The 20872-nt window shown below is 38.1% G+C and overlaps 3 protein-coding genes across 3 annotated transcripts in view; all 3 read left to right on the top strand.

Moving 5' to 3' along the window:
* Window positions 1-5043, top strand: part of LOC104838663 (apolipophorins) — a 47169-nt gene extending 42126 nt beyond the window's left edge. Inside the window, exons 25-28 of the mRNA XM_010578527.1 lie at window positions 1199-1354; window positions 2429-2562; window positions 3572-3730; window positions 4831-5043. Of these exons, the coding sequence (XP_010576829.1) occupies window positions 1199-1354; window positions 2429-2562; window positions 3572-3730; window positions 4831-5043 (662 nt within the window). The remainder of the gene's footprint in view (window positions 1-1198; window positions 1355-2428; window positions 2563-3571; window positions 3731-4830) is intronic.
* On the top strand, window positions 3625-13857 carry LOC104838662. The gene is made up of 9 exons (XM_010578526.1): window positions 3625-3730; window positions 6854-7065; window positions 8797-8985; window positions 9888-10027; window positions 11367-11529; window positions 11646-11732; window positions 12243-12377; window positions 12766-12885; window positions 13636-13857. The coding sequence occupies exons 2-9, from the start codon at window positions 6940-6942 to the stop codon at window positions 13855-13857; spliced, it is 1182 nt and encodes a 393-aa protein (XP_010576828.1). The 5' UTR covers window positions 3625-3730; window positions 6854-6939.
* Window positions 13858-17055: 3198 nt separating this feature from the next.
* The window catches only part of LOC104838661, a 44467-nt gene continuing 40650 nt past the window's right edge, over window positions 17056-20872 (top strand). Inside the window, exons 1-4 of the mRNA XM_010578525.1 lie at window positions 17056-17137; window positions 17926-18155; window positions 19196-19357; window positions 20160-20237. Of these exons, the coding sequence (XP_010576827.1) occupies window positions 17071-17137; window positions 17926-18155; window positions 19196-19357; window positions 20160-20237 (537 nt within the window). The 5' untranslated portion in view covers window positions 17056-17070. The remainder of the gene's footprint in view (window positions 17138-17925; window positions 18156-19195; window positions 19358-20159; window positions 20238-20872) is intronic.

The raw sequence follows: 20872 nt of genomic DNA, 5'->3' as shown, positions 1-20872 counted from the left end.
GTCACACGGTATGGAATACCGCTTTGGCCAGTTTGGGTCAGCTGTCCTGGCTGTGTCCCCTCCCAACCCCTTGTGCCCCTCCAGCCTTCTTGCTGGCTGGGCATGAGAAGCTGAAAAATCCTTGACTTAGTCTAAACACGACTTAGCAACAACTGAAAACATCAGTGTGTTATCAACATTCTTCTCATACCTAGCTCAAAAACATAGCACTGTACCAGCTACTAGGAAGACAATTAACTATCCCAGCTGAATCCACAACACTGTTGAAGCAGGTGGAGGAAATAAGATGGAAGGAATCACTTAACAAATGCGAAAACAATAACAGCTCTTAGAATATTTTCTGTTAGTACAAAACAGTGCAGAAACACATATATGTAGCTAAACATCTCTTAAGACCTGTTGTTCTAAAAATCTTGAAATCTTTTTTTTTTTTTTTTTTTCCCCCCCACAAATACACTAAGAGGAAAATATAAGAGAAAGTATCAGGAAGAGGGCTTTACTATTTGTATAACACCAATTTGTTAAAAGGTAAATTAATACAGTGGAATAAACCAATAATTTAAGTCTAAGGCTCTCATTTTTTCCTTAGTATTTCTTACTGTAGTCTCCATGTGGCAAAGACATTGAAATGTCATAGGATTATGCAGTATTTTCAAATAAAACTAACTTTTAAGGAATGCAGAATGCCAGTTTGGGTTTTGGAAGATCATCTTTTGGTGAAATCTTCATCCTTAGCTTTCACATGGATTGCCAGTGACTGCATCTAAAAATGGTTCTGGTCTCATTTCAAACCCTTATCCCCTGAGAACTAGGCTGTACCAGTTCTTCTGTTGCAAAGCCACAACCGTGCTCTGACTTAATGTAGAAGTAAATATCCACATGTTCATGTAAGGTCTTAGTTAATTAAAAGATCAGTCTGTTAGAATTTATTTCCTTTTAGAAGCAGCTTTGGCTGGATTCATTTCACTAAACTTTAAGCAGTATTTGAGAAATACGGTCTACAGGCTGTATATGTAGTTGGAGAAAGACTGAACATCCAGCTCTGTCTTTTTGTTTACTACACAAGGAGTACATCATGGGGTCCCTCAGATGGGATGAGACTGAATGTATTTGTGTTTTTCCCACTGTAGTATTCCCTTTATTAGCTAAAGTAACATCATGTTCTACCACTGCATAATCACTTCTACTCTTTTTGTAGTGTTTCTGGAGAAAAAGGTTGATGATAAGCTGAGACAATATTCATTGGAAGGGGAGACTCACCTTCCAGGTGTTCTTGGAGTTCACGTCATCAGTCTTCTCCAGCAGCATGAGGGCTTGTGGTCTCACAGTTTGAGGATAAAATATGGACTCCTAGGTACAGTGAAAAAGAGGGAAAGTAAAAGCATTCTGTTTGTCTCATTTTTCTGCAAGTTATTTGCCTGTATGATTAGGACACTCTCTTAGCAAGAAAGTTTTCAGTTGATTTTTAAACTGTGATCTGAGACCTGGGACAAGTTTCTTTTGAAAACTCTCTATTTATTTATTTATTTATTGCTTCTGAAGAAAAAGTGAGTAAAAGAGCATGGAAATATGGTAAACATCTAAGGAGAGCCTTTGCTTTTCTTAAACAAAATTGGACTAAATTATTGGATCATTTTCATTCCATTCTTAATACAAACCAGCTGTTTCCAATTGTATGAACTTAGGAACATCTTAAATTTTAATTAAGTATAAAGTAAACAAAGGCCCAAACTCTTACATGTAAAGCCTGTAACATGGCTGTTCCTAGGACTTTCATTTGTAGTACAGCTTATGGAAAAAAATAAAAATTTGCAATGCCCAAGCATTTTTTCTGAAGTTTTGCAAATTATTTTGCATATACAGCATGTCTCTAGTCAGAGGTGCAAAGGTATTGATTGCTATTAGGTTGGACATAGGTGTAGCAGGAAAATAAGTTCAGGTGTTAGAAACAGTGTTTTTACAACAACATTGTAGTCTGTAAAATGTATCTAGATCCTGAGCAGATAGTGAAGATAATTCTTGAGCTGAACTTCATGGTAATGCAGTTATATGAGTATTGGTACCAATCTTCACAAATTTTGGTCAGTACCTTTAGACTGAAGAACGTACTGCGAGACCTTTTACATGAATTAAATATCTGCTTGTCTTTTACTTTTTAGTGTGGTAGTGTTTTCATTTGCACAGATGTAAATCACTTATCTAGCAAATACAAACTCACTGTTCTTAAATGCAGTTCATTAAATGTGTGCTTTTGTTTGGATTCATAGGATAAATCAACAAGTATATATCTGTAAAAATAGACAATTATCACTTCAATGTTTTTGAAAAATAGAAACCTTGAAGCCAGCACTAGATTTGTACTATTAACATTTTGAAAGTTTACTTCTGATTTGTTTGAATAGGTAACTTTGTGATTTAACTTGAACAGGAGAGGCAAAAAATCTTCATCATGAATGCAGTATGCAGCAAAAGATTAAAGCAGAGACAGGTGCACATGGCATGTACAAACTTGATATTGGGCATGAATTTCACTGTATGTGGACTCCGACCTATAATCACAAGGTAGAGATACTGACCAAAGCACTTGTGTACTTGTGTGCTGCGTACCCTTGTGTCACTCACGTACTGAGGGGCTTAAACAGAGCAATGCCTAAGATGTCATTTTTGGATCAGTCTTTTTCTTCTCATCTTGTTTCTCTTTGCTTTCTGTGTAGACAAAGATATCTAGTCAAGTTGCTAATTTGTGAGTCCATTACAGCTCTAAGTGATAGTACTCTCCAGTGATGTAATTTTTAATGTATTAATTCACAGAAATTCTGCAGAATGTTTGTTGTGAAAACTGTTGTTATATATAAAACAATAGTATTAATAAGTTTATGATTTATCTTGTTTTATCCTTCTTGTAACTAAAAGTCAGGAACTCTCTTTGCTTATTCATCAGAAGTTATATGTCTGGAAAATAAGGCATTTTACAATGTTTTTTATTAATTTTCTGGTTCAGATTTGTATGCTTTCTTAGAAATTTCAGTGTGTGTGACCCTTTCATGCAGAAAAGCAGATCTGTTGAAATTTCTTCTTTTACAAATGGCATGAAGACAAAGGTTAATTTAAAGGCAAATCATCATTAATACTGGGTATCTGCTGCAAAACAGAGAGCTGGCCGAAAAATAAGCTTCTGAATTGAAGGGAAATTTCGTTTATCCTTTCAGATTTGCTTTTGGTCCAAATTGGACTGAAGCCAAGAATTGTTAGGATTTCCCATGAATCAGTATCTTGCCAGGCTTTGCAGCTGCACAGTGAATCCACGTGGGGCAGTCCATCAGGAGTAGCTGAGTCAAGTTACCTTAGCCTTTGAGAAAAGCAATAAGACTGGCAGCACATAGGCTGAAAGTTTTGGCCTGTCTGCACTGAATTTATATCTTCTGATGGAAAATGATTTTCTTTGGAAAATTTGCAACCTTTTCTGCCTTAGTCTTTCTTGCTACTTGGGAATATTTCTACAGGCAGTTAACAGCAGTGAATGAAAGAGGAAACATGGTTTACAGGAAGAAGGTGTTTTTCTGTTCTTTAGGTTCACCTGAAACATGATGCGAGTGCATCTTGGCTTTCCTCCCAGATAGAAGTGAACTATGGGAAACACTGGGATGAAATAAACAACAAGAAGAAACTGCTGATCAGCCAAGCATTTAAGAACAGTTCCAGTTCATCTCTAGTCAACTATTTCATGGAGGTAATCATGATCGTTGAAGAGTAAGACCTTCACTTCAAATATTTAACAGACAAACTAAGAAAAAATTTGGGATGAATTTATTTATTAGGACTTTTTTTTTTTTTTAATGTGTTCTGTATCAATAATATAAGTCAGATACCCAGACCTAATAAGTTTGAGTTAGGTAAGGTCTTAACACAGGCGAATAGAGATAACTGACATTTAAAATGAACAAGAGAGAGACAGTAGATGGATTTTTCAAGTACTAAAAAAATTTGGGTGTAATGTGGTCTGAGTTTTTTCCAGAGTTTGTGCATATAAAATGATCGCAGAGATTTATGAAGGTTGCTTTGCTCACACAATGTGGAAGGAGGGTGCAGGTTGTCATAACTCAGAATGTTACAGCATTTAGGTGGAAGTTGGTATGGAATGCAGTAGCTGAACTAAGATCAGACCTGTTCTTTATTTTGTTGGTTTTTATTTTTGTTATAAACTAATTTCTACCCTGGATCAGTAAAAAGTTTTCCCATGTAGTAAAGTATAATTAAAAGCCTCAGAGGGGGTTTATGCCTTCTTTTGAAGCACATTCTATGGGCTACAAAAAGAAAGAAAATTATTTATATTGGCATGCCCTTTTGGTTTATTTGTAGAAAGTTCTTACAGAAGCTACAGAAACTATTCCTGTAAATTTTTGTGTTATTTCTTAGAAGTTGCAGGTCTTCTCTGTTATTGTCTTAGAATAGGGAATAGTTTTCTGAGGTGGGTTGTCATTATTCTATTTTCTGTAGGGAGTACCTGTAAGCATAGAATTTATCTGTGATCCCAGCATAAACTGACCTAGAATTATGATCTTTTGTTTGTTTGTTTTCAACAAAGTAAATGGTCTAAAAATTAGTGGAAATTTTCCTTTTTGAATCTCCAGTAAATGTAACAAATGCATATTAAAGGAATCCCGATCTGTAATTGATCAGCATGCATGAATAGCTATGAAGTGAATGGCAAATGTGTAGAGCAGAGGCACTAGCTGTGACCTTCCTGCTAGTATGTATGTTTGTGTTAGCTTAGACAGCCCTGAAGATGGGATCCTGTTTTTACTTAAATTTGCTTCACTTGTTTTCCAGTTTACCATGCAAGTCCTGGAAAAACAGGTGAATTATAGAACCCAGCTGCAGCACTCGCACAACTCTCAGGTTTATTTGCAGAGCAGCACCAACTTTGAGGTGCAGTATAATGACCACATGCCATTTGTGGCTGGGCTGCAGTGGAAAGATGCATCCAGAAATGGCCTGAAGAAGTGGGAAGGTGAAGTACCACAAACCGTTTCCAGTCTGTGATTAGAAAAACAGGCACTGAAAATTGCTGCTGGGATTTTGTGAGGTAGTTTTGCATGAGTGTAACAGAATCATAGAAGTATTGGTTGGAAGAGACAGACCCTGGAGGTTACCTAGACCAGTCCCCTGCTCAAATCAGGACTGTTACTAACAGTAGATCACATCTGCTGTGGCTTTGTCTAGCTGAGTTTTCAAAATCTCCAACTTTCCACAGCTTAGCTGGCTAGCCTCTTCCAGCAATTCCTTAGCCTCTGAAAGTGAAATTTGTGGCCATTGTCCCATGTATTGTCTGCGTCTTTTGAAGGGATTGTGTTCCTCAGTTTTGCCATTTACTTTCAAGTTAGCTTTAGGCAACTATTAGGTTCCCCTGTTCTTTTGTCAGACTAAACAAGCCCGGCTCCCCCTCTTCTTGTCACAGGTTTCGTTGTCTAGGCCCTTTATCATCATAGCAGCCCTCTGCTGTAGCCTTTCTGGTTTCTTACCATCCCCCTTGATCTGGGTGCTCCAAAACCAGATCCAGTGTTGCAGACATAACCTCTCCCGTGCTCTGCAGAGGGGGATAACTTTGATGGCCATGCTCCTAATGTAGACCAGTAATGTCCTGTTAGCTTTTGACTGAGATAAGTGACCAGGAAGAGAACCACATTTTAAAAAAATTCTTTAGTCTAGAAAGTGATCCAGTTTGTTTTAAGACCATTAGAAAGTGGGACACTGAGCAGAATTTGAATGTGTGTTTTAAGCTATAAATTAAACACCTGTGTATATGTATGGATATTTTTAAAAAATCACATTTATCTTAGACCTTTTGCTTTGTAAAGTACAGCAGGGAGTAGGCCTTTATAATAATAAGCTGTATTTTACATTTTCAGAGTTCTTTCTCAAATAGGGTTTAAGTTACCAGTGGTGTGCCAAAAATCAGTTTTCTGGCATTTAATTCTTAAGATGGACTGAATGCTACCACCATTTATGCTTCAGTGGATGAAGCTGTATAAATCAGGGCAATGATGTGCTCAGGGTGTAGATTTGCTGTTGACATGTATTTTTTTCAAATCTAGTATACACCGTATGTGCAAAAACTTGGATCCTTATTAATGCAAAACAATTGGCTTGATACCGTGAACTGAATTAATGGATGTCTTCTTGTTAAGGTGAAACAAACTAAGGTTAGATTAATCCTGAAGTTTCAAAAATTTGGAGATTACTTTGTGAGTGTCTGTCATAAAATAATTGTGAGTTACTGAACTATATCACAATAAGTGAATGGTGTAATGTGATAAATAACCAGCAAAATTTCAACAGTCTGCTAGTGAAATTTCAGCAGCTTGTCAGATATAAACATTCTCAGCTGTCTATAAACTATTTTCCAAAATAACCTACAAATCTTGTTCAAAATGTATGTATTGCAGAGTTGAATTTCTGTGTTGGCATATGTCAGAACAGCTTTGATTAAGGCCATTATTATAATTACGTGAATAATGGTTACAGACTTACAGTTCAGGTAAAGATTTCACATTTTGTTGCAGATCATGCAGTAGAACCATTTCCTGGTGCCATTTAGCTACTGGACTTCATCAATTTCAATTTATTTGCAAACCTCCCTGTGTGTTACACTATGCAGTATGTTATGCTAGTGAAGGACATTAATTTCATTATGAACCTTCCACAGATTTTGCCAATTGGAAAAGAATAGGTTGATAGTAGCATTGTAGCTTCATTCCAAAACCCCAGCATCTTATCACCTTTGTTGCAGAGTTAGAATCCAGGTAGCTTGAAACCTCACTCTTCTACAAGCTTTAATATATGTTCCTTCCAGGTGGATTGAATATAGACACCCCATGGCTATATCTGTATGCAGCTCACAAACTACATCAGCCTCACCATTCTACTTATTTATTGACTATGGAGCTGACAACTGGAAAAGCTCTCTCCATTAAGAATCTCTTAGTGGAACTATTCTATAAAGATCAAGGCAATGAAAAGGAAGGGAAAGTTCACATTTACACACCAGCTACCACGTACCTGCAGGTTAGTAACGTGATGCTTCCTATAGTGTACGGCTTTGATGATAGAGCTTTGTGATTGATACCCTACAGAACTGTCATCATACTGAAGTAACACTTGTTCAGCATGCTGTGTAGAGTAGCTTGTTTGAGAAATTTAGGCACTGTGTGCCAGCTTATAAGAGAGGATTTTGAAATGCCTATGTTAATCTGTTTTCTGTGCTTGAATGATGAGCTATTCTTCTCTGGGGCAGCTGAATCAGCACTGCCAGCGTCTCTTTATTAGCTTCGAAAAAATGTTAGGGCCACCACCTCTACCCCTCTTTGGAACAGGAGTCCATCGCTCCCTGCAGTAAAACCCAAATACATGATGGCAGAGTTCTGCCTAGGAGTGTACAAATAATAATTACTATTTTAAAGTTTTCTCCCTGCCTCCTCCCTCCATGAGCTAACAATTCCAGGAAGCAGGAAAATGGAATCATCATGTAAGAAATCTTTAAAACTTGTTCCTTGGTGATATGAAACAGTTGAGAGTGTCTTTCATTTTAAAAGTAGGAAGAACAATAGCCAAACTTATAAATTAAGAGCCCAGTGATCACAGCATTCACCTAAATTTGAGGCATTAGATTTAACGGCATCCTCTGCCTAAGAAGAATGTAATGTGCCTCTTCCTGGAGAGTATCCTGCTCAGTAGGCTGTCATGTAGTTCATGGCACTTGCTGCCTCTTGATATGACACCGTTTGTAAAAATTCTCCATGAGTATTTGGAGCTCCATTAATACTAGAATTCTGATCTTGCAGAAGAACACCTTTGCCACTGAGGTGTTCTTGTTGCTACTCTTTATATCACTGCATCGCTACAAAATGAATAAGTATCTCTACATGTAACTCTGCAATATGAACAGATTCAGTGGGAGAAATGGTAATCCTGTTGCAGGCTAGAGTACTGGATAGTTCAGTGGTTCAGAACAATCCTGGGAAATGAAAGGTTATTTCTTTTGTTGTGACTTAGAGAATGACTCCAGTCTCCCACAAATCTGTGAGAGAACCTTCAATAGCAGGTTCTCAATGTGTAGTCTTCTGTCTTTTCTACTGGAATTCTCTCACTTTCTATAAAATGATTAAATATCCACTGGGTGGAATCAGTGTGCCCCAAGTCTATGGTTTCTAAGCTTCGTCCTAATTTATTTTAGACTGTGCTATGCAATAGAGGTTTAAAACTGATTTCATCACAGTTGCTGTGTATTAAGCACTATGATAAACCTCTGTCACTATGCAAAGTGTAGATTTGTCTTGGAGAAGCTTAACTTCTTATCTGCCTCTGTATAAAGGAGATGAGAGCCTGGAATGTTTGCCTTTCTTTTAGAATCCGCTGCAGTTGTCTAAATCTTTAACTTATGCTTATGTTTGAGGTGTTCCTTTATCCTGAATGGCAGCTTTCCCTTGTTAGATCACTGCTGATTCAGGCACAGTGTGAAGGATTGTGAGAAACATTCTTGAATGAGAAAAAAATGTTCAGCAACTGTTCAGCATTTTTGCTCTCCCTTGCTTAGGGGGGATAAAATAAACTTTGAGATCTTTATGGCAATTCAGAATGTTTTGATGATGGAAAAGCTGGCACACTATTTCTAATTGTTCTTGTAATGATCGTCTCCAAGGAAATGCATTCTTTTCACCTCTGTGCTGTGCTGCTGGCACAATAGGATTCTGTCTGTCCTAACTCAGCCAGACTAATGTGTTCATCTTTGTTTTTCAGGCATCCACATTTAATCATCTTGGGAGGAATGTTCTGCATAGCTATAGTGAAATGATATCTCTGTGGAATCAGCTTGTGAAGAATGAGATTCATCTGGAGAATAATGAACGAGCCAAATTTCTCTGCTTTAAGATAAAGAGTACAAAACAGGAATTTAACTTCACAGCCAGCTATCAGAATCTGCCAATGGTAAGAAAGAAATACAAATGCAATTTCTTTGACTCAGCACTGTGTTTTCCACGTCTGCCACCTTCCTGAGAGATGTTATTGCTAGTGTTGAAACTTAAACACTTCTAGTGCTGCTTCTATTTCTTTCTGTTTTGACAACCTGCAGTGTAAAACTAGATTGAAAAAGAAAACAAACAAAAACTTGTGTGGTGTAGTTTTGTGTAATTCTAACCTATTTGGGAGTACAACTACAGACAGAAAGTCAGGGAAGACAAAGAGAGGCTACATGGCTAGAAAGAATGCTGTAGATGTGATTACTTACATTTTGATACAGATGTATGGCAAGTGTGGAAGATTCTACAGCCTTGGAGAATCAAAATATCTTGCCTGCTAGTAAGCATAGTAACAGCCTGGGTTTATATGATATTTTGGCCTCTACATCCCTTCCAACCTTAAAATCATTTTTGTTTTGCTTGATGTCTGTGGCACAGGAAGGGTAATCTGCAGTTTGTCCTCCAAAGAGATCTTTCGGTCAGTTACTTTGGTCGTTTCCTTGCAGGACATCTTAAAACAAAAAAGTGTTTTTCTAGTCATAGCATTCCATGCTTTGAAAATCCCATCAGTTTTTGAATGTAAATGTACTGGTACCAGAGCTAAAGCTTGCTCGTATTGCAAACAGGTTACACTCAAGTGACAAATTATAGGGTGTTTTTCTTCTGCTGAAGTCAGTTTTCTACTAATGTCACTTTTAATCCTACGTAAATGGAGACCAGGATTTAAACTGAAAGGGGTTGATCTGTGAAATGACAGTCTCGCTGCAGCCTGTTCAACAATGTGGTTTCTATGTTGATGTTCCTGAATACGGATGCAGTAAATCTGATGCAATTGTCCTTTCCTCTTCTGGTCTCATGATTTGAGTGCAGCCTAAGAAGACAAACTTTTCTGTGAGGACTGTATGGAGAGATTATAAAAGTCTTCCTGTCATGCTGCAGTTTGAAGGTCAGATAGAAGAGCTGAAGAAGGAGAAGATGCTCTATCAAAAATGTGGAACCCTCCATTTCAGGTTCAGTAGTCGTATTATTTCTATCTCTGAAGAATGTTTTGGTCTAAATTTAATGTGCATCTTGATGCTCTTGGGAAATGTTCCGGGCTTTACAAAGTGGAAGTGCCACATGGACAAAGCCCGTGCTTCCTCCTGTCTGGCTGTCTGAACTTGCTCAAGCACACTGACTTCATGGCTGGTTATTTGCATCCATTAGCTTTTGCCCTCTTTATTGAAATGATAGTGAAGAAAGTTGTCAAAGGCAACAGGCCACGTGTGCTGTGGCAACGTGTTTGTTGGCAACTCTATTGGGCATATAGCCTCCTTTCATGAAAACAGATGTATGGTGTGTCCAACCAAAATCCAGATCTGATCCTATGTGACATCCAGATGCCTTTTCTTCTAGTCCTTAGGAATAATATAGCCATTCTAAAGCCAAAGGTATCCCTCTTAAAACACATAACAAATGGTCTTGTTTAGATTTTGGAACATGTTTCCATTTCCTCATGAGAATGAGTGTGCTGCTTCTAGATATTGGCTGTCTCTGAAATTTCTCTCTTCATTACCCATTATCAAAACAGAGCTTGAAGGAAGGCCTTGTAAAAATGTATGTTCAGACTTGAGTCATCTGGATCATCTCTGGGGACATCTCAGCTTTCTCAAGGCGTAGTAGGGTCAACAGGAGTGCACAGTGCATCTTGGAGATAGCTAAAAAACTGTGAGATGGCTTTTCAGTAATGGAAAAAATAGGTAAATGAGGAACGAAGAGCTTTAGCAGATATCCTAACATGTATAAAGGCAGTCCAATGTCTGCTTATAAAAGGTAATGCATTTTTCCAAGACATTCAACTAAGTAAATGTGTAGAAATGTTTAATACTGCTCCAAGAACTACATACTAGCTGAACATCTGTTGCATAGGATTCTTGATATACAGATATTGTTTCTACAGAAAGCATAAAATGTTGTCGATAGGTGAGGTTTTCAAAGCTGCCATAAGCTTTTGGACACCGTTCCTATTTGAAATGAGGTCTTGGCCATGCAGGTATATAAAGTGTATGTACTGGTTATGCATGTCAGAATTTTAGAGCATCACGCCCTCCCATGCTCTTCCAAGTCTTTCCTGAATCCAGGATGGAAACTATCAGAAATTCTGGTAAATGTGTGTAGTTTGTATGAAGTTGTAATTATGTTCTAGTAATTTCTTAGAGGTCCTGGTCCTATGTGTTTTGCTTCTGTATCTGACACCCTGATGGTATCTACAGCTGAAAATTTTGGAGTTCAGGTTGAACTCTGCATGATTTCTTTTTTAGTTGCCTATTAAGATGTTTTACATTTTGCTTATTCCTTGTTTTGTTCTAGGCATCCTTTTAAAGTGCCCATTCTGCAGAGCTTCCTTCTGCAGGAAACGTTTACTGTTGACAAAAAGCAAAAGCACTATTTCTTGGAAACAAAAGTTTTGATAAATGGAGTGGAGGAAACAGTTCAAACTCTTAGACTTGGTTACCAACCTGAAAACCCCTATGTGAGTTATACAAGAATTTCCTTTAATCTGGCATACCAAAAAAGCCAGCAAATGAGTGATTTACTGTATATATATATATCTTATGTTCCTTGCATTTCCTCTCAAACTTTTTTTAGATTTGTGCTGGCATAACTCATCCTTATAACTACAGGTTGTTCCCCAAAGATGTTGAAATATGCATTTTAACTCAAAGTCACCAAAATGTGAGTAAATTTCCCATTAAATTCAGTTAGGAGAGATTCATTACCTATTTGTTTACAGTTTATTGTCGTTTCAGACCTAACTTGCTATAGGTCTTTAGTTCGTCACCATATAAATAATGCAACCAAAAAGTTAACAGGGTAACGATGTGGTTGGTGCTAATACAGTGTTTTGTATAATAATATATAATAATATGTTCTGTAGTAATATATGATAAAAATACTTAATATATTATTTTTAAAAATATTATTATGCATGAATATTATTAATAATAACAAGTACTGGGAAGGAATGGATTCAGGGTTCTCATCTTTATCTTGGTGTATCCATTCATCTTTCTTACCAAAAGCAGGGTTTTTTTCCTGCTTTGCTCATTTTTCATTCTGAGCCACAAGGTAATAGCTCACAACTTTTTCATTTTTCATAATATGCAGGGATGACTTCTCTCATCTTCCATAACATACAGGGTTAATACTCAATGCAATTTGCTTATTCACATTATTAACACATAGGTGAAGCATGAGCTTGAGACTACTTTGAAGGTCAATAAGGAAGATGTTCTCAGCTTTCTAGGGGGATATCAGGACAAATCCAGTGAGGCAGATTTTAGACATCTTTTACACATGGATGTGACACATTCATTCCAGGTATTGGTGGTTTTCATTTATGTCATTTTATTTTTTATGTCTTAGTGGCTGCCTTACTGCATTGTCTTTAGAATTATAATTGTTTTATGCTTGTAAACTTTCTAGTTAAATGAAGTCCTGGCCCTGACAAAGATCCTAGGTATCTCAGCAGATCAAATCATAATCTGTATCAATAATGTCTTGTAAGAAACACACTGACCTTTCGCCTTCATACTCTTTTTACTGCATTTGATTTATTTTTCAGTGTCTTTGGGTAAAATTGGTAAAATTTTATACACACATTTACTTTTACGCATCCTCTACTTCATGCTAAAAGTTTAGATTCAAATCACATGAGGCAATTGATGGGAATGCAGTGATTATGTTTACATTTTACTTTGTCAAATAGCTTGAGTTTCCACAAGCAGTGGGCCTAAGTGGGGAGCTGTTTTCCAGGCAGACTAAACTGGAACACTTTGACTACAGTGTGAGTGTAAAAGCCATCATCAACAAGAACATGTCTTCACAGGTCAGTTTCTTGATTATTATAGTCTAGTTGCTTGAACTTGTGGCTTTTGCAGTTCATACACTCAGACCTGTGTTGAGTCTCTGGGAGCTCTTTAATTTTGTGCTATAAATTGCTTTGCAACTACTTTCAAGCATGGGAACACAAATGTATGTGTATACTACAAAGTTGGTCAACTCATATGGAATTCAATGAGTGTAGTGGACAGATGTAAATTGTTAGGGAAACAGTTAACTTTTTATGGTTAGAGTTTGTTCTGGCTAGATGGGTACATGCAGTTGGAGTGGGTGGCTTGTGTTTTGGCTGAAATTCAGAAAACTCTGAAAGTCAAGTTAAATTGTACTTAAAATTCAACGTAGTTCATAATTTTTTTGCTGAAAGGTCTAGAATGGTGACAGGCTTGTATGCAAAATCAGGTGTCATCTGTAGCTTTTATTACCAATTCAGAAGGTTCTTTCTCTAGGATTAACTTTGTCCTGTGTGGCGGGTTGAGATAAAGGCAGGGAGATCACTTATCCCTTACCTTCATGGACAAAATGGACTCAACTTGGGCAAAATTAATTTATTGCCAAATAAAAATAGAGTTAGATGGTGAGAAACAAAGATGAAAGCTAAAAAAATCTTTCCCCCTCCCCCAGCCTTTTCCCAGGCCCAGCTTCTTGTCTGCAGTCTTATTCCTCAAACTGATGTTTCAGTATTCTGTATTATGATTTGGGATCCTTGATGTCCTGTTTTTCTTTTCTCTATGTGTAGGCCCAGGCAGCCCTAAAGAGTTATGGTGAGAGCAATTTCAATGGCTCTCTTTATCTTCATTCCAATGGAAGAGACATGCTGATGCTGGAGGTTGATATGAACAATGAAAACAGAAAGAATGCCAGAGTTGTCGAATTGAGGGCTTTCCTCCATCAGACAATCCTGACAAACCCAGAATCAGTACAGTTCCAGCTCATGGGCAAAATATTTCCATCAAGGTAGAGAAATTAGAATCTTGGTTAAGAGGAGCTGAAGAGTGTTCTGTGATACTTATTTAAATGTAACTGCTTTCATATAGCTGCAGCAGAAGGCACTGAGCAAATGCCATTTCATGCATTTTCCCTGTTACTGAAATACTTTTGCTCTTTATATTTCATAAGTTGGTGTAATAAGTTATGTTAATGTGTTCTAGTTGCTTTCTTAGGACTTTGTATAGAGATAACTTGAATGAATGGGTTGTACTGTTATATTGGTTTTAGATAAGCAGTTGGTTTTTTCCCCCATTGTTTGTCCTCTCAGAAGTAAGGAACTAATATTTACAAGCTATGCCAGTCAAAGGCGGCATGTCCCAGTGTTAAAGTTTTATTGAGTATTGTGGAAAGCTCTGAGGTGGCAGGGGTAGAAAATAGAAATTTGGCCCTCCCAAGTTTCAGCTGTCTTCCAGCTGATTTTTCAGATTTCACAAATACAAAAGTGTGCAGTGAAGGAGTTGATGGTTTTGTAGCAGTCTCAGTGTTTAGCAGTTTATGAGTTGGATGGGGTGAGGAGAAGGAGGAGACAGAATTAAAGAAATCAGAAGTTATTACAATTTAGTTGAAGCTCATTAGATTTACTAGTAAAAGAAAAAAAAAGAAGATAAAATATTCAAGAAAGATATTTCATGTGTTTCTGCAGCTTACTTGTAGTTCTGGGCTTCCAATAATATGTTCATTTGTTTAAATACCAGGGTAGACTGTAACAGAGCAATTTATTGCAGCTCACTTCACAGAAAGTAAAACAGAACACTTAAAATTTCTGGAATGACAATTTTTTTTAGGATATATTTTACAGGGAGAAAAGAGAGAAAAATAAAAGATTGAATACTTTTGGGGAATTGGTAAAAAGATGCAGTCTATACAGACCTCAGTTGCTGACTGATGAAATGAATCTTACATCCCTGAATTATTTAGTTCAATTCTTCCCATCAAGTGGATTTTCAATGAGTTTTTATTCATCAATCTTGCAAGAGGGTTCCAATTTCTAGGAAGGATGTCTAACAGTATGAAAATATGATTGCCTCACTTACAGGTATTTTGTGTAGTATACTTGAGTCTAGAAAGTCAGACATTTCAATGGAGAGTTTGTTGAAGGCAATGTGAAAATTGAGTCTCAGTCTTATACCGGGAACACTGAAAATTGAGTTTCTTGTTGCTCCAGCAGGTTTCCCTAAAAAGCTGTGCTGTGTTTCTCCAACACTGTTCAACTCAGGGCCAAGATACAAAGAAATAATTGTTGGTTCATTTACCAAACTCAAATGGTGGTGACATTTAGAATTATTGTTTAAGCTGAATTCTCAATGCTGCTTTTGATAGAATCATAGAATCATTTAGGCTGGAAAAGATCTTCAAGATCATTGAGTCCAACCATTAACCATGCCCACTAAACCATGTCCTGAAGTACCCTGTCCACTCACTTTTTGAATATCTCCAGGGATGGTGACTCAACCACTTCCCTGGGCAGCCCATTCCAATGTTTGACAACCTTCTCAGTACAAAATTTTTTCCTAATATCTAACCTAAATCTCCCTTGCCTCAACTTGAGGCCATTTCCTCTTGTCCTATCTCCAGCCACCTGACAGAAGAGACCAACCCCCACCTCACTACAACCCCCTTTCAGGTAGTTGTAAATCAGCACTGAAGAGAGATTTCATATTGTGACAAAGAAGAGTTCATTTCCAACTCTATCTAACTCTGTCCATCTCTATCTTTTTCTTTTATTAGGGGTCATAACAAAAGCATCCAAGAAATTGGAAGAAAAATCAGTCTGCCAGTCTGTGAGGCTTTACTGAGTAGTTTTACTGACTAGTTTTATAAACATCTGGTGAATATCATGTATTTATTGCAAAGCATCCGATTCACTGATTCACAACACTGGAACAAGTGCCAAGAAAGTCTGTGGAGTCTCCATACTTAGAGATACTCAAACCTGACCACATGTGCTCCTGAGCACCAGGCTGTCATTGATCCTACTTTGAGTGAGAGGAGGGTTGTCTCAACAATCATGAATTAAGCATAATAATATCTTACTAGCAATTTTTATCTCTGTCTTTTTAGACTTCTGATATCTTCTGAGGTGAAGCTTAATGAAAATAGGCTTCACATGGATTTCACGGGAGCCAGGGAGCAGAAAGCTGGTTTTGTTTTGTCCCTAAATGGAAGAGTCCACCACACATTTGCTGGATTAAAGGCCATACCTCATCTTCTTTCTCTGAGTGGATTACTGAAGTGCAAAAACAACATTCATGATGGTACTTTTTTATTTTGTGTTTTGCTGCTAAGTCTGCAGCTGTCTAAGGAGGCTTCTTAATTTTAACGTATTCCTTACTGAACTGCATATAATGCAGAAGAGAGTATTTACCATGCAAAATAAACTGTTGGTCATTGGGTTGAAACTACTTTTTAGTGAACTAATATAGTTTGATAATTTTCATATTTTCATTGATTGAAGGAAATAGCAAGTGGCATCTTTCCTGTGCAGGTCTTCTGAAATGGAGGGTGTGGGGGGTGATGGGGTGTGACTTGAGGCTCTTACTCTTCTGAATGGCTCCATGGGTGGACTGCAGAGCTCCAGAGGGATTGTTTAGCCTGGAGTTACACAAGTAATAGGTCATAGTCCCTCGGTAAATTTTCCTTCAGAAGGCAATGCAGTGTAGTCCATGGCCTAAAGGCACAAGCATCTTCGTGAATAAAAAGGAACAGCTGCCAAAAGTACTATTATGTAATTTGTTTTAAACACAAGACACTTCTGCTCGTAGATAAACTCTCTCAACAATAAACTGATTCACTCTTTAGATTAGGCTAAATTATCATTGTAATAAATGGAAATTCTTTTGCTTCTTCTTAGTATTAAATTAATGGTAGATTTATATGTTGCTTACAAAATTCTGGCTATTTCGGTCCCAAAGGACTCGCTCCATGGTAATTGTTTCTGCTTGTTACAGGTAACATCAATGTGATGGTCAACAAAACACTGTATGGACTCCGTCTCAGGAACAGAAATGTGTTTGGGAATGCCACTGTACACAATATCACTTTTGCCATGTTTCAGAATGGCAGTCAGGCAGTCCCAATGGAGGCAAAACTGAAAGGACACCTGGAGCTGAGTAAAGAGATGAAAAGGGGGCTAGCTAGCTTCCAGGTGGATGAGAAAGCCCTTTCTGTAGATTTTTCCAATATCATGAGTCATGGGCACAGCAGAGTCAGTGGGACTTTCACACATAATATCAGCTTTTTAAAAAATGCAGGTATGAGGAAAACTCTGACTTGATGGTGTGGTGTAACAAGGTGTCAAGGTGAATTTATCTAAAAGAGTGCAGACAGTGGAAATAGATGAGGTGCATTTGCTTACACCAGAACAAAATGTGATCTAGTCTTAGCAACATTCTTTTTAATATTGTTGAGAAAATACAATAAGATGGATACAAAACTATTTAAAAACTCTTTGAACTGCTTCAGAGTAAATTATTTCTCTCTTGTACATCTGTATTCCTGCATGCTGATCAGTTCCTCTAAGCATATTTTTATGCCTGTTTTGATTTGGGTCAGAATTGATACTTTGGGAGTCATTGAATAAATCACACTGAAGACTGAAATATGCCAACTGTTGTTTTCTAAGCAAAACCAAGGGTTTTCATGAGCTGAAGTTACCAATAATTTTGAATGGGTAAATTGCCTTTGTCCCTTTGGACTGAAGAAATCCGTTTTGAAACTTTCTAACAGCTGACTCCTGGAGTTGGACACAATACCCATTGATAGATATCCTTTATTAAAAAAAGAAAAATCCTTGACTTCCAAAGTGCATGCCACATTTTAATTTAACAGTCCTTTTTTAATAGGATTCTCATATGGTAGGTAATGTTCTTTACTATAAATATCAGTAAGTACAGCTAACTGGATGGTCGCACTTTAAAAAAAGATCTTTTTCTTATGAAAAACTATAGAAGCTTCTTTTAATCTGTAATACACCTTTTCTGTATTTTACAATGACAACCCAGAAGTATTGTGTTGATTTTACTTCCTTCCCTGTCAATAGGATTGCCCTTGGATGGCATTCTTAATGCCATGTGTGACCATGGCAGAAGAAATCACACCATTACTATAGCCTTACAGAGTGGCAGTGAAAGGATTACTGCTGTGTTTGGAGGTCACAGACTGTCCACAGAGCCTCCTAAATCCCAGCTATCTGTGAGTTTAAAGCACAACATCTCAAAGATAAAGAAACACGGGATCCCTTTTATTGTGGAAGCTGCTGGATATTATGAGGTAAGGAGAGTTCTGCCTGTGATTATTTAATTTCTGGCAGAACCGTTTCTAATAACTGTAGGTTATTCCTGTGCACTTTATTCCAAAAGCATCTGCATTTTTGAGATGTGCTAAATGACTATGTGAAAGAAATGTATTTTCTGGCTTCTTGTCCTACTGTGTATCTGTCATCTGAAGTCATGGAGCTGAATCTAGACTAAATGAGATGCTACATTCAGTTCTCATTTAAGTGAAGTGCTTTGCTGCATAGCAACAGGAGTCTTGTCCAATTTTATTTTTCCCATATAAATGGGAAGTGGACAGGCAGGCCTAATGTATGTAGCCATCACGTAAGTGTCAGTGAGCCTAAGTACTATATTGCATTTGGTACTGGATTTAACTAGTTCTGAGGTCATCCTTAGGATGTCTGCTAAAGAGTGGAAGAGTGTTTAGCATGGCTTTCCGTTTGGAAATATCTACCCACAGAAGCGTCACGGATCATGTTTCCTGGTACAGTGTTGCTTGGCCAACTCTTCTCTCTATCTGCATTTCTGCTATAGATCTGTGAATAAAGTATAGCTCTTTTGCATCTCAAATGATCCTTCCATAAAAGAAGGGTTCAAATATTTTGCTTGTTCTAACATATGCTGTCAGGCTCAAGTCACTAACATACTGATATTTGTGGTTGGTTCAGCCACTGTGGTATAGTGACACACAGAGCTATGCAGAGGAAGAATTCTATACAGTTCCCCTTGCCCTGCTTACTAGTAGTTTCACTGCTTTAATCATGTATGCCTTAGGACTCAAATCCTCCAGGGTACTGATTGCTCTCAATGTGTTTTGGAGCCAGAAGGAATTACTGGTACGTAGCATTTGGAAGGTCTAGCATAACAGGAAAATCTGTATTTGAAATGAAGCCGCTTTGATGAATTTGCACTTTTATTTTACCAGTGCTGCTACCCTGACACAGGCTGTGATGTTTTAAGCATGATGAAACAGACTGCCTTTGCCAGTTGTTGCTGGGATGTTTCTTTTCATGATTTGGTTTCTTCTGTGCATAGAATTTCACCAGAAAGATTGCTGCAGGGATAACAACCACAGTGGAGATGGAACAGCTCAAAATTGAAATAGAGAAGAAAACCACTGGCAGTGCTATGGAAATCTCTCTTTCACTTCACCATGATGTGGGAGGATTAACTGAAATTGTTCCACGTGTACTAGAGGTTAGCAGAAATCCTACTATATAGTGTATTTGATGCAGCTTTCTGCTCTGCATTCTCAATTGTTCAGATTTACTGCTTGACAGCAAGCTAGCAGGCCAGAAGGGAGAGAGATTTTTACCAAACAAGGCCAGTACAGAAAGCCTAAAATTTTTTTGCTTAGCAATAAAGAGGAGGTTTTGTGGTGGGTAACAAAACATTTAGGTTATGAAACTGGAGTGGGTGCTTGCCCAGGCACAATAGCATGCAGTCCCAGCTTTTCCTTCTTGCTAAAGCAGAGTTTGCAGGTGGATCACGTGGCTGTTTGTGGCTGCAGTGGTATTGACAGTAGAGTGAATAATAATGGCAGTAGTTTTCATACAGCCAACAGCACTCCACAAGGACTTCACTTTCTGCAACAGGGGACACAGCTGATGGCATTTGAAATACTGAATGTCTGCTTGTGACACTGGTATTTTCTATGCCAAACATAAGAAATACCACTATCTCCTGTCAAAATCAAAAGCCAGAGTGTCAAAAATAGTTCTGTCTAGCAAGCAACTGTTTCCTACTGTTTGGAGATATTCTTCTGTCTTTATGCTGATAATATTTTGGTATGATAATGCAAGATTAGAGACATGATTTAGCCTCAGATTCACTAAACTGTTTATCTTTTTGAAACTGATCTCTAACTTTTAATCTTAAGGCTGTTTTAGTATCTTCATGCTTTTTATCCTGAAAGCAGCCTTTTAGCTCGTTCCTTTGTATTTTAGTCCTCTCTGCTTTTCTTCGTGCTCTGAATGTGCTTTGTTTATAATGCCAACAGGTTGCTTGCAGTGGAGAATCTGCTAACAAACAACTTTCTGGCCTTTGCAATGGAGCAATTAGATTTCATCATTTTGAGGTACTGGCTTCATTTATAAACTCTGCTGTCAACAATACACTGTCTTAACTATCACTAAGTGGATCTAAGTACTGAAAGGTGTCAGAGATGTAGAAATGGATTTGAGTTAGCTGGAAGTTTTGCATACACTTTCAGATATTTTCACTCCCTTAGTATGGGTTCAAACAGACCAGATTACTGCTCCAGCGTGGGTCCCCCGCAGGGTCACAAGTCCTGCCAGAAAACCTGCTCCAGCGTGGGCTTCTCTCTCCAGGGGTCCACAGATCCTGTTAGGAGCCTGCTCCAGCACGGGCTTCCCAGGGGGTCACAGCCTCCTTTGGGCACCCACCTGCTCTGGCGTGGGGTCCTCCCCGAGCTGCAGGTGGAGATCTGCTCCACCGTGGACCTCCCTGGGCTGCAGGGGGACAGCCTGCATCACCATGGTCTTCCCCACGGGCTGCAGGGGAATCTCTGCTCCAGCACCTGGAGCATCTCCTCCCCCTCCTTCTGCACTGACCTTGGTGTCCGCAGGGTTGCTTCTCTCACATATTCTCACTCCTTTCTTCCACTGCAGTTTCTGTCACGTGGGGTTTTTTTTCCCTTCTTAAATATGTTCTTCCAGAGGCGCTACCACCGTCGCTGATGGGCTCAGCCTT

The sequence above is a fragment of the Haliaeetus leucocephalus genome, unplaced genomic scaffold (genome assembly GCF_000737465.1).
Source record: "Haliaeetus leucocephalus isolate CR32 unplaced genomic scaffold, Haliaeetus_leucocephalus-4.0 Scaffold636, whole genome shotgun sequence".
In the NCBI taxonomy this organism is placed as follows: domain Eukaryota; kingdom Metazoa; phylum Chordata; class Aves; order Accipitriformes; family Accipitridae; genus Haliaeetus; species Haliaeetus leucocephalus.
Note: the sequence above shows the minus strand (reverse complement) of the source record. Positions and strands in the feature narration are given on the sequence as shown.